This window comes from Achroia grisella, unplaced genomic scaffold (assembly GCF_030625045.1).
Source record: "Achroia grisella isolate CSIRO2021 unplaced genomic scaffold, CSIRO_AGI_Agris_v1 utg474, whole genome shotgun sequence".
NCBI lineage: Eukaryota > Metazoa > Arthropoda > Insecta > Lepidoptera > Pyralidae > Achroia > Achroia grisella.
Window position 1 is genome coordinate 2,080,558 of NW_026712878.1, and position 14,323 is coordinate 2,094,880.

At 30.4% G+C, this 14,323-nt stretch overlaps 1 protein-coding gene across 1 annotated transcript; it reads right to left on the reverse strand.

Annotated features, from left to right (window-relative positions):
* Positions 1 to 201: 201 nt before the first annotated feature.
* On the reverse strand, positions 202 to 13,987 carry LOC131845537 (uncharacterized). The gene is made up of 5 exons (XM_059194607.1): positions 13,821 to 13,987; positions 7,960 to 8,123; positions 5,721 to 5,920; positions 4,247 to 4,461; positions 202 to 774 (listed from the first exon to the last, which is right to left on the reverse strand). The coding sequence occupies exons 1-5, from the start codon at positions 13,887 to 13,889 to the stop codon at positions 757 to 759; spliced, it is 666 nt and encodes a 221-aa protein (XP_059050590.1). The 5' UTR covers positions 13,890 to 13,987; the 3' UTR covers positions 202 to 756.
* Positions 13,988 to 14,323: the final 336 nt, after the last annotated feature.

Here is a 14,323-nt window from a genome sequence, read left to right on the forward strand (position 1 = left end):
AAGACTTGTAAGAAATTACAGACATATTTGGTTAATATCAATAAAAAGAATTGCTAAGATGTTTTCTTATATATTTACCACTTATATACTAAATAGAAATTAGTAGATTAACTTAATTAGTAGGGTTAAATAATAAAGCAATAATAAATAAATCCACGATAAACTCATTTAATCTATAATAAATAATTGTTAGTACAATTAATATTTATAATAAATTAATAAATTAAATATATTATTATTATTCAATTTCCGACAAATGCTCAGTCGTTTGTCTAAATGCGGAATCAGCATTATTGTACATCTTAGTACAAAGGTCATACAAACTAAACAATAAATATGTGTTATTTACATTAATACGTTGTGTTATTTAATTATTAAATTAACAAATAATATTGACAGAGAACTGAATAATATTTATTATAATATAATATTTTTTTAGCGCTATTGTTTCTGTATCTATTTTCAGTTCACTGACAATGTGATGAACTTAATACCGCTTGCATTTGTATGTTAATTCAATAGAAAGCTATGGTATATCAGACTTGACTATAAAAGGATCTGATTAGATCACAAATTGATCCAGAACTTCGTTATTTTCAGTTCTTTTTTGTGTTCGTATCTTTAATCACCTTTAAATATAATCTATTTCATGAACTGCAGCCGCTTATTAATATTGGCTATTGGTGGGTAATAAAATAACGTAACAATGTATGTTTCGGCTTTACTCGTCCGCACCGTTTTGGGATGTCCGAGCATTTATGCATTGCCAGCGTGCTGTAAAAGAGATATTAATGGGATGATTTTAAAGTTATTTATTGTTTGAAAGCCAAGGTTTTGTAAAGGTGAAAGTACACCTAAATGTTCTAGAGCTGTTCACATTTTTTTCTTCGTATCTATCTTTATGTGTATACATTGGTATACTAAAAACACCAATGTTATTTATTATTTGTATTGGTCTATATTACATTTTCAAATATATAGGATAATCATAATTAAGTGTATAGTAAATTACGAGACATTATCAATTATTGAATCTAACAGGAATTTATAAATACATGACAAAAAAACTGATTTTGTATAAAGTCGTCGTGCCTGTTTCAAACTACTTACTTTTGAAGTTGGGTTATATATGCAGGCAGGCAAGTAAATAGTGCGAATACATGTATAAGTACTTCAATTAGTACTCCAACATATTAATAACTGATCAGTATCAAGGGGAGTTTAGCTGTTCATGTATATAGTTGAAGTTTGCCACTTACCAGCAGGTAGGCCTGTTTCAATCTTTATATCGTTTCAATTCAAGTTAAACAAATAAAACAACGAAAATTTATCATACTCCGAGCATTACAAGACGCTGTACTGTTATTTTCAATATATAAGGATAGAACAGGATTGCTCAATGTATCAAAAATTAACGACATACGTCGTTAATTTTTGACATATTACATATTGCACATACGTGCATAGTATTTTAGTATGCGTTCACCTTTATGCAAATCTTTCACAGTGCTACTAACGTACTATGTTGACAGGTATTAACATCAACAATTCGCATGATGATATATTGATACTGGTGATGTGAGTGATGTGTGATGACGGGCAAATGAGTGAGGTGTTGATGATGAATTTATTAAGCGCTGTCCAAAGCAGTTTTATATGGATAGATTTATGGGTCGCAGAAAAATCTACTGTAATTACATACCTCCAACAAATACTAGATCTGACTGACAAATATAAGAGTCAGAGGACTTGTTTCCATACAAGCAAATATTGCATAAAAATAAGATAATTTTATAAAAAATAATGTTTCATATATGTAGCGATTTATATCAATTACGAAAACAAACTGCGGGCCGCATAAATATTTCGGCCTTTATTTGGACAGCTCTGAGTCAAATACTAAAGGAAAAACGGGCGAAATGATTTCAACGCATAGTTAAAATAACTATGGTATAAATAAAATTATAATAGTTTTTGTAAATGTATTCTATAAATATACCTTTAAAAATACATTTCTACGTGCGTCATACAATGGTACCAATCGTTTCCACGGAATTGGAAATTGTGACTTTGAAGGACATTCCAGCAGTGCAGTGTCCACAGTGCATAGTGTTATATTAAATGAAATTGTGAACGGGTGCTGCTTGTGTGAACTGGTCTGTTCAGGCTACGGCCACTTATTAAAATCCTTTTGATGTAAATACAATCACATATGCTGGTCGTTAGTACATTCTCTACTATTGTGCTTAAAAAATTATCTATATTTTGTTTTGTACAAGCTCATTTGTAAAGAATAAGAGCTGAGTTTCTTGTCAGTACTTCTAATCTCGAAAGCACTTTGAACTGGCGTTCGATTAACATATCGTAACATTCTGTAGTAGGCCTATATGAACAAGGATTTGATTTAACTGATAGTATTGTCCTAATTTATAACTATCTGATACGTATTCTTCAATGTTAGATGTACCTTTTAATAAACTCAAAAAATTTATTTATAAATACTTATTAAATAAAGCTTATTACTCAGTAAACGATTATTTAGAAGCTGACCTTGTATAGTTAGTTGTTCAGACGAGAGATTTTCGATATTTTCTATTAGATAAATAATACCAAGACTAATAAACACTATTTGAACGCTATGTTATTATTTTTTTGAAACTGATTAAAATCATATAATATTTCAAAAATATTCAAAATTAATGTTTTGCCAGTTCTTCCCAACTGAAGTAGCTAGCTGAACTAGACGGTTTAGAGAGTGATATAAAATTATTACTTGCATAAGAGACTGTATATCATCAGAGACCTTACATGAGTAAATATTTTTTTACTTTACATATCTTTGACATAGTTCTGTTATTATAAAATATTAATTTGTACGTTATAGAACAGGAAGTAATAATTATTAATATGTATAGCTGATATTATTTTCACAAATTACAAAAGTTTGTTAAGTGTCGCGATCAGCATAACATTGACAGTTTACAATCCTTCTGACTACCCCATCTAGGATGACAGTTGTGAAGGTATATCATTATTAATAATTAATATCAACTTTATACCAACTCTTACCTATCTTGTTGTAATGCGTATGAAATTCATAGAGATTCAGCTACGTGCAAACTACAGATAAAATATATACACGTACCCGTATTTGTTAATATGGATGTTTATCATATAACGTAATATAGAAATAAGACGTTTTACCTCATATTGTGTGCAATTCACAGAAATGTTTACCCGTACGTTAGAAACTTTATATAAATACTCGCAGAATTTTCTTTTGTTTTGTTATTTATTAAAATATACAATATAGGCTGTATACTGTATACATTCATCCCCTATTTCCCTTTATTCTAGGTAAGTATATGAGATAAAAAACCTATGATCTTCATTATGATACAGTATATATTAACGTTAAATTCGTTTAAGATTCGTTACAATCCTTTTAGTCAGTAACAAGGTAATAAACAGACAGACAGACGTACATACGCATTAGTAATATTAGTATATATATATATTTTACCTACGTACTAATATTTCGCTTAAATATTTTGCTTCGCTATCACTTTATATTCAAAGAAATTTTCCATTAATAGGAAGTTCTGCCTAATATTATAAAAATATATAACTATCAATTAGTTGATTAATTACAACAAAATATATAGTCTGAGAAGTTTCATGAAAGTATGGAATTTTTCTGAATAGAGCAATTCTTTGAAACAATTATAACAAATTATTTCTAATAGACGTGATAAGCCTCTTTTCGAAAATTTTGCATAGTACTTTTATATCAGTTGTTTACTTAGTATCCATAATACAAAACTCGACTTAGCTTGAGACCATATGATACTATGTGAATGTGGCTTTTGTTTTTATTAAAGACTTAACCATTTTGTATATATGTAAAGTCATGCCTAAATTTCTTAGCTAAGCTGCGTCTAGGATATACATTATTTTTTACAATTTTAACGAGTTTTTATGTCCATATAATTTATAATCTCTGTATTGCACTATTTGTATATATAAGCAATGAACTTTAGATAAAGAAATATTCCATTAGCGATGTGGCTAATGGAAAAATAAATGGGATTCACTAATCCTACCCTCAAAAAGAATATTTAGCACTTTTTATAGATTCTATCTACGAAAGGTTTTTGTATATACAAAGCTTAGAGTATTGAACTAAAAGTATATACATATTAGACTATTAAATTTTTCATACAATGTAACAAGGCTAGTTTGTTACCTGAGGAGAGAATAATTTCTTCAATCCTATGATGGTGGCGAGCAGAAGAGCTATCTTGGAGATCAGGAGAGCCTTCCCTACCATTAATGTTAAACCTTTGAAGGTCAATGCACCAAGGAGACCGAATTTCAGAGCTGCTGCTGCTAAGAATGGACCCAAGTTCTTGTTACGACCTCTGCCAGTTTCAATAGCTTTCGGTGCCTTCAATGCAATACCTGGAATTGAAATAAATAGTATACATTAAATATGATCACAATTGATAGTCGTGGTTGAGTAGTATACTACGTGGACGTAAACCAAACCATTATGGGTTCGAAAATGGCTGAAATTACTTGTCTTTGCTATGTTCATAAGGGGCAGTCCCGAACTCTTAAAGATCGATCAATCAGGATTTTGTACATATCATATATAACAGATTTTTTTATATTCCGATGGTGGCAATCAAGCATACGGCCGATCTGATGGTAAATGGTTACTACAGCCTATGGACGCCTGATATTATAAATTCAAAAGTGTATATGTCGGACTGTTTGTGCTTTTCACAACTAAATGGATAAACGGACACTAAAAACTTTGGCATGAACATAGATTATATTACGAAGAAGGATTCTCAATTATCTCAAAAGAAGAAGACGAAGTCTGGGAATCAGATAATAGATAATATGTATAAAGTTCTGATTGATCAATTGACCTAACAACATATAAACCAAACAAGGTCATAAACTTGACATTTGTAACTAAAATTCTTTTTGTGACAATCACTAAGAATGTACTACAATTCCCACGGAAAAGGGATATAACTGGTTTATGTAGGTGAAACCATGGGAAAAGCTGATTGTATAATACCAAGATATACCTACAGGTTAATTGTGATTTATGTGCCGTTTACTAGTACGTCAAATTCTTTATACAAATACAGATTCAAATCAATGATTCATGGTATAGTTTTAAAATTGAGGAGTCAAAATTAGAGATGCATGGATGAAATTATATCATCCTGAGTAGCTACAGTAGTACATCTAATTTGGAATGAAACTATTATCATAATCGAGGATTTATGGAGGAAACCAAATCATACACAATCATACACAAATCCCTCATTTGGGATAAGTCCGCCATTTTCTTTTAAGATCGTTGTATCTTTAGTTAATTTAAATCTATTTATTATGCAATAAAGTGTTACAAACAAATAATATGATATCTTCTTCTATAGTTCGATTTCAGTCGGACTTAAAAAAGTTTAAGAAATTGCAGGCGTGTGAAAAGAATTAATATTTTATGAACACTACATATATCATTAAATCAATAATATTGTTTATTATATATTATATTTATAATACTATTTGTTCTAATCAATTCAAAGTGAAACATATACATACGTCTTTGATATAGTGAAAACTAAAATACTAAAATGTCCAGCATGAATAAATTACATTTTATTTGAATTAAATTAAATAATTAAAAATTCACTAACCAACTCCGAGGCTTCCGTCCTTTTCTTCTTTGCCAGAAATGACAAGGTCAGCATTCTCCAACAGCCTGTACCTCAGCGACCTGGTGGTAGCGAAGCGCCATAGCTTCTCGCTAATTACCTGCTGAGCCTGATCCTCCAAAGAGGTACCAGCTCGCGCTAGGGTCTCTGGTTTTACTTGTACATCAGCTGCTACACCGTTGCTGTAATTGCAAAATATTGAACTATTAATTAATTAAAATAATTTACAATACGATTTATTGAATAATAGTAATAATAATAATCTCATTATTATTACTATTATTCAGTCAGTAATAATAATAAACACACCGCTTTACGTCCGATGGTGGCGGGTTCGATTCCGCGCACGACACAAACATTTGTATTCATGAGTATGATTGTTTGTATCGGTCTGGGTGTTTTCTATGTATAATATGTATGTATTTACGAAAAAAAAATCTATGTATTTGAATCAGTTGTCTAGTACCCATAACACAAGCTTTAGTTAGCTTAACTTGGGCCTAGATGGCGCTATGTGAAATTGTCCTGAGATTATTATTAGATTATTGGTATGAGTCCTTGACTATTTTTTAATACGTAACATATAATATAATATTCATCGATACCAATACGAACAATATTAGTACTTTAACGTTTGTAATCGTATCCGCGACCATGGGAAGTAAAGCAGTGTACTAATCCCCTAGACCTATAAAGCCCTCATAAAAGTTTATCTTTAAATCGACTCAACCAAATATTACAAAACGACAAGAGAAGTCAAGGATATCATTTAAAACAAAGTATCACTACACCACGACAGTTGTCAAATAATCCCATTAAATTTATAACATGAATAATGTATTCCACTTATTACGACATATAAATTATTCAACATTAGTAGAAAGATCGGTTAATGAGATTATTTCATGCTGAAACAACTATAAATTTCACGTTCACGCTTTTGTTCGGCTTTGTTGAATAACTTCACAATCAACGCAGATTGCTATTCAAATTGGATCATTATAATTTTAGCCATTCATCGCTCTCTGTTGAATACATACAATAATATAACATATCTGAATATACTATTTATATATACATGTTTACTACACTATTTCGTACTCGCGTCTTCGACTTTTTTTTAATTGATAGAAAAATGTGTTTCGCCGTTAATCTATCATCGAAATTTCATTAAAATCCATTCCACAAGTATTTTTAAAATAAATATTCTAATGTCGTTCATGTAAATGTTATATAAAAATCTATGTGATGTACCGAATGTAACTCATTGTAATGAAATTGCCAACTTATTGGTCGCGCGCGAAGGTTATGTAAGTATGAATAAGTTTCAGTACACGTGGCGTAACGGTAAATATATTTGAAAGAACATTATTCTAAATCTAGAATATTCTACGGCGGCAATGTGTCGGCTTTTAAAACTTTGTCTGCAATAATTCCATGTTTCTTCCGTAAAGCAAATGCAATATAAGAATTCCGGACAAAGAATTGAAGTTTCGAATCTAAAGGGTTACTATGTAAACTGAAATAATAAACGGGTAGTTTAGTACCAAGGGTCGGGAAGAAGAAGAAAGAATCAGTAAGTGATCATGGAATCGATCATATAATTCAGCCATACATGTTCTGAGATTATATCGAACAAATTGATTGTATAATGCTGGCTTAAAAATTACCGCGAAATTATCAATCAAACGGTAATATTGTGAAAAGATTCGAAATTCGAATTTGGAACTGCCAATCTCAGTTTATATTCTATGATAAAAAAAGAAAATGTAATATTTAGAACTCCTTGTATTCTGTTTGTTGCGGTATGAAATACTATTTTTTTTTTTGGAATAAGTACGTATATTCAAATATTAGTCTGCAATTTTGTTACCATAATTCTATTGTAACATTTTTGTTCTTACTATTATTTTGACTTGGTCGTTGCATTTTATAATATTTTATTTTCTATCAATCCATGCGCATGAGCTAGACTGTGAACAGTCTATGAAGAATCTTAGTATGCAACTCATGAGTGATATTTTGGTTGTCATATGATAACGTAATATCTGTAGTTCTAGTAATATAGATAAGCGGTTAGCGTAGTTGTGGTTACCATTACGTGGCCCATTTTCTTGTTTCCCATTCCAATATCATAAAAAAATGCAGTCTAAAAAAACTACGTTGATCTGTTTTTAAGCATAAAAGAATATAATCCATATACAGAAAAAGAATCAAATACCTCTCATCAACAATCATGGCGTCCTCGCTGAGTTGGAAGGAGGCAGTCCTGAGCATCCTGTCGACGTAACCAACCAGCTCGTGAGCGATGCATGATGAGGTCTCCCGCGCCGCGCATTTGCTGCTCAAACCTCGTTTGAGAGTCTCTTCTGTTGGTGACCGTGACTGGAAAATACAACATTAACCAATTCTAATAAGAATTAGGATAGAAATAGGGCTAACTGAGGTTAACAGTGGTTAATATAAATATTGATCCAAACTAACTACACAAAACTGAGATTACTATAAAAAAAAACTACTGTTCCATCGGAGTTTTAATGATTTTGTCAATGTCAAAGGTGGAAAAGACACTGCTTGTATAATACGAAAAATCATTAATCATTAAAACTCCGATGGAACAGTAGTTAAAAGACACGGTTTCTGATTACACTGTTATCAGATTTTTATATAAATATAATTTAGTCTCGTGATTTACTAATTATTCTTATAAATAATGACGGCGTCAAACTTAAAACAGTATATCAGATTTTTTGATATTTTTCACGTCTTAACTTCTTAACTGACCCTAATAAATAATATTAAAATATAAGGTGAGTATTAAATGTATTTCGAGGACAGATGTTACGAGGATTAATGTTAAAGAAGGCCTATGGCCGTCTTTAACATTAAACATACATAGTCACTGTCATCAGCTAGTGTTAATATGTAATTAATATGTAATATGATAATAAATGCTTTTGAGTTTGAATTTCGAATTTATTACAGAAATACATTCGTAAAGTAATTATCATACACATACAAACTTTATTTTCTCTCGGAATTCAATTCCTTCAAATATACAGATCTCGTATGTGGAATTTGAAACCAAAAACTCAGTTATATGAAGTTACTTACGAAATTTGTTTGTGAATGTTCCTTGGGTAGGGAAATTGTACGCGCTGCGAGAAATTTTTTGTCATCATTTCAGTAATATGTTTTGTAGTAATTTGAACACAAAGAGATTTGTGTTTTTCAGTATCAAAGGATATTCAATTTTTGATTGTATATGTCTTTGGTGATTGTTTACATTTTTTATAAGTGTTCCAATTAAAGGAGTACAAAGAAAGCACATAATTTCATTACCCAACAACAACTCAGAAAAAAGGACTGTTATGAGTTTGACCGATAATTATACATGTATATACCTACGTTTATTTATTCTCTCATAATTTTTAAAGTAGTAATAATATACCTTTACGTCTGTTATACTATATGGAGTAGTCAGAAGCATTGTCAACTGTCGATATTACAATGAACGTAACACTTGACTTGGCCACATTTCGAGTAGTATATAAAATTCAATACGGTAACACTATATACATAGACGTTTAAACACTTTTTTGTATCTTCCAGACGATGAACTGATAACCTTTTGGGCTGGAAGTCAAAAAGTAAACTAACTTACAAGGATCTTAATATTACTTATCTTACTTTAGTTTAGTAGTATATTTTTGTACAGGAGTAGTATATTTTATGATTATATACATAAAATATTATCCTCTTGAATTACTCTATCTATTAAAGAAAACTGCATTAATACTGTTGCATACTTTAAGAGATCCAAGTGTTAGTAACTTTGTACTATGTATTAATTTTGATATTGTTGTCATTTTTGTTGTAGGTTACATAATAGAGAATTCTGAGCGAAGACTTTGTGGTTCACTCGTTTGTTGTATGTACGAAATGGGAAACTATATTGTTTTATAGATGTATGTATAATTTGTGATAATGTACCGGTAAGTCGGTAAGCAGGTGATTGCTCAGCCACTCACATCAGACATTGTTTTTATAGCCAGCTCTCTCTACATATGTACACGCTAATGTATTCTCAAGCATACTTTGTAATATACGTACTTACAAATTAATAAATACAAGATTAGTGGTAAATAGTACATATGTCTACGAAATCGAAACCAATGGCAATGTGCATGAAACTGAAAAAAATTACTTGAGAAGTAAAATGGATAAAAATATTTAAAACGTTCATACAATTTACAGTATCCTTTTAGTAAGTGATGAATTTAGTGAAAAAATATATAAAGATGGAGATTCCAATTAAAAATAGAATTATAAAAACCGGTTAACGTAGAAAAGTTCTGATTTAGCGCACATATGTAAAAAATGCAACCGTATTGAAATCTCTTTAGTCTGGTAAACTCTTTAGTGAAAAGTCTACTCTAAGTGGATTAAAAACTGCCTAAATTTTTATTCTATCTAGTTTTTACGAGTTACTCTATATATATAAGGATATTTCTAGTAATTATATACATCTATATAATTAGTACTAACTATTACCTTATCTGTGGCACTACTTACACTGTATAATACAATAATATAATTGCAGGTATAAACGGTAACAACATTGTACAATCATAACATAATATTCACAATAAATAAATAATTATTACAGAAATCCTACAAAAAATCTTTCTTATTCCAAATCAAAGAACAAATCAGTAGAAGCCTGATATATCTGTTATGAATCGGATCCCTTTATTTCGCTTAAATAGGAAACAACAAAGGATCGACGAGATACGAGTACAGCGTGATTGTCATCGACATGTGTAATGAAGTCTTTTGAACACTTCCATGTGGGTAGTTAAATGAGATGGAAGACTCAGCTTTACTTTTTCACAAATAAAACTAAGCAAAATTACCGATCGCAAAATCTGTCTGTATAACTGCTTATTTATTCCATTATAATTCGACTTTCACTTTCTGACAAATGAATTAAATAATAATTATTAATAGAACATGAATTTGAAACTAAGACGTACTTATTTTACTAATTATGACAATAGAAATACTTAATTGTATATTTTTTGGAAATTAATATCTAATATGCGTAGACTATTACCACCCAAGTTCGTTAAAAATACTGGTGATTACGATTATTAATTAAAATAATAATACTAACTCAGAATAATTCACACAACAATTTCAAACTAAACCGAACTTATTTTATTAATTATAATTATATATGCATAGAAAATGACCAATCATTACAAACAATCAGACTGAACATAGTATATCTGCCGAGAATCAAACCTGCGACAGTCAGCAGTGAAGCGGTGTGCTTAATCGCTAGACCATCGGGACTGTTGTAAACGCTCTATCAACATTTCGAACGTGAGAATCGTTTATGGATCAATCAATAATCACTTCCGTAGATAAAGTCATCAAAAAAGTCTAACACCAGCTTCGCACTATTGTGAACAATTGTAATTGAACATTATTAGAACAATGTACTAATTAAAAACACTAGTTAATTATATTCATTTGTTAATACACCTCTCGATAAACATGGGTTCGATCCCAGTAGAGTACAAACATTTGTATAGAGTCTACAAATGTAGGTGATTAGTAAAATCAAAACCACAACAGTAAATATCTATGATGTTGCATGTTAATAAAATAATTAAAAATATTTTAATTTTCCCATGTACTACACATGGCAAAATGAAAATATCCCAAAATTTATTACTTAATTCATCCCTTGAAGGATTTTTTCTTCTCTAGTATATATTATTTATATATATTTAACAACAAACCCTTTTTTAATAACATATGTTGTCTATCCATCTGTTTGTTACTTAGACGTGACTAAACCTAACTTTTTAATTTCATATTTTCCTCAGTTTTCTGTAGTAATATTAACCAATTTTTAACAACATATTCTGTTTGTGTATTTATTACAAATTACATGACTAAACCAGAATTTTGATAGTTTATCACGAAGACAGACACAAACTACTTTTTACCCCATAAAAACAGATGAAGCTGCTAGTCGCAGTTAGTGTAATGTGGCTGTTTATGTGGAAATAACATCATATAGTTGAGTTAATGCAATCCAGGCGTCAATAAACTGTAGTCTAATAATAAAACGTACTGGTACCGTAACTCTATAAATAGCCGACACCCTTAACAAGAGAAGCCAATCACTCTGGGAAACCGCTAACATAAGCCCGTTTTCCACTTTCTATGTAATAATTGATACACAAGTGTAAAATGACACGGTCCGACTAGAGAAAGTTTGATGTACACTTTGATTGTAGATTCAAAACGTTCATTAATTGTTAATTAACTATCATTAAATCATTTATGATCATCAATGATGTATTGTTACACCAACACCTAGGCACAGTAAAAACAGTGGATGAGACATTATTATGAAAATTTTAAGTATAGATCATGACTTCAATAAATACGTAATAGTACAGTAATAAAGATTATACGGTATAAGAAGAGCATACGTTTCTTTATATATTTGAAATTGAAAACGCCTATGTATAATAACTCTCTATTAATCAACATAAAAAAGAAAATTATCAATCCTCCATCACATTTATGCTTTTAAATAATTCATAATATAATTTTAGAGAACAGATCCTGATAATTAACAATATCAACAGGCTATGTTTTAACAGAATCGAATTACAACCGTATTGAAATTGCTTTCAATACGTTACATAAATAATCTAGAATATTTGTCTTTCCATATGGAATTTACAAATAATAAACCTAAGCAAAAAAATTCATTCGTTAGTTTGTGTCATGTAATTAAAAAGTGGAAATCAGATAGATGTGATCAGTACTGGCTTAGACTTGGACATTAACTAAAAAACCCTAAAGGGCCGAACACCGACATGGCATACATAGTCTTGTATGATGACGTACTCCAACAGCCCAACACAGAAGCGTCTTGTATATTGCAAGTGAGGCAGAATAGTAACTTTATCTTATATATAAAATTCTCGTGTCACAGTTTTCGTTCCGATACTACTCCGAAAGGGCTTGACCGATTCTCATGAAATTTTGTTACCGTATTGAGTAGGTCTGAGAATCGGCCAACATCTATTTTTCATCCCCCTAAATGTTAGGGGTAGTCCACCCCTAATTTTTTTATTTTTATTTTAAGGTAAAACAACGTTTGCCGGGACAGTTTTATATAAATTTTATTACAATGTAGATTACATACATTTAACTTTATTTTAACTATTTTCTTTGCAATTTTCGTGACAATACAAAAGTAATATCATTGAATTCATAACGCTATGTAGAATGCAATTGAAAATTACTTATACAGACTTTTTTATTAGGTAGATAATTATTATAAATTCCTTAGTCTTAATATATAAATTAAAGTGATTATATAATATAGCATCGCATTTTCATTACTAGGATATCATAAAACGAATGGAACGGATGGGAGTAACAAATCACTAGTACCAAAGGAGAAAAAAACCTGCCTGTAGCATATAGCTTAATAACTGTAACGTATGTATGTTATGGGTGATAACGTAAGTATTACAGAAATCTCGTAATATGCACTGACTCTTGCATATGATAAAAATGTTAATCATTTCATAAACATACATACTGTTCATTTCTTTTCAGTTATTTTCTTTATTTCAAGGAAAGTAATACATAAAACACTGTAAAGGTTATAAATTTGTACAAGATTTATAAATTTTTACCAAAGTTTATTTTATTTAGTTTCTTCTTAGCAATTTATTGTGCTCACACATTCACTGCAATTTTTAACAAAATTGTAATTATAACTGAATACGAAAATAAACTATAACAGTGAGATTCGATAGAAGGGGAGTTGTAATCGAGGTTTCAGTTTCAAATCTTGGTCGTTAGGATTCGAAGTTTGAAACTATTTCGTTTCTATTCAATTAATGCTGTATGATCTTTGTTAGCGACCTTAACACAAAAGATCTAATAATCTTTAGAGCGACTATTCATACAAATTATTATTTACGCTATGTGTCACCCCAAAAATAGCATTATAAATTGGGCAATCAAAACTAAACTCACCTGATTATCAATCTCACTTGATCTTGCGATCCCAATCAGCAGAATCGATAACAAAAATACGGTTTTCATTTTGTCGATTTGATTAATGTCTCTCACTTCACTAGCACTTAGTGCTTACACTTATTTTTTTTCTATAATCTGCGTCTACGCAGTTTATCGTGTTATAAAGAGTGGTATAGCAAATGCAGAAAAGACAGTCTTCATACAGCTTTATACGTTAATGCATGGATGCACACGCAGTGGGGTATAGATTCTCTAATGAGAAATGTTGTTATCTAGGGGAGAATGAGGTAATTAGAAGTATTTGCTTATTTTTTTATGAATGATAATGTAATGGCTAACCTTTGCTAATGATATACGTTGACGGGCCACTAGTGGAGGATGATAAGATGAGCAACAGGTTAACGAAATTATCGTGACAATTTGAGAGGGAATTATTGGGAACTGTTATAGTTCTCAGAGCTAACCACGTGACCACCATACCACGTGATAGAAGTACTACA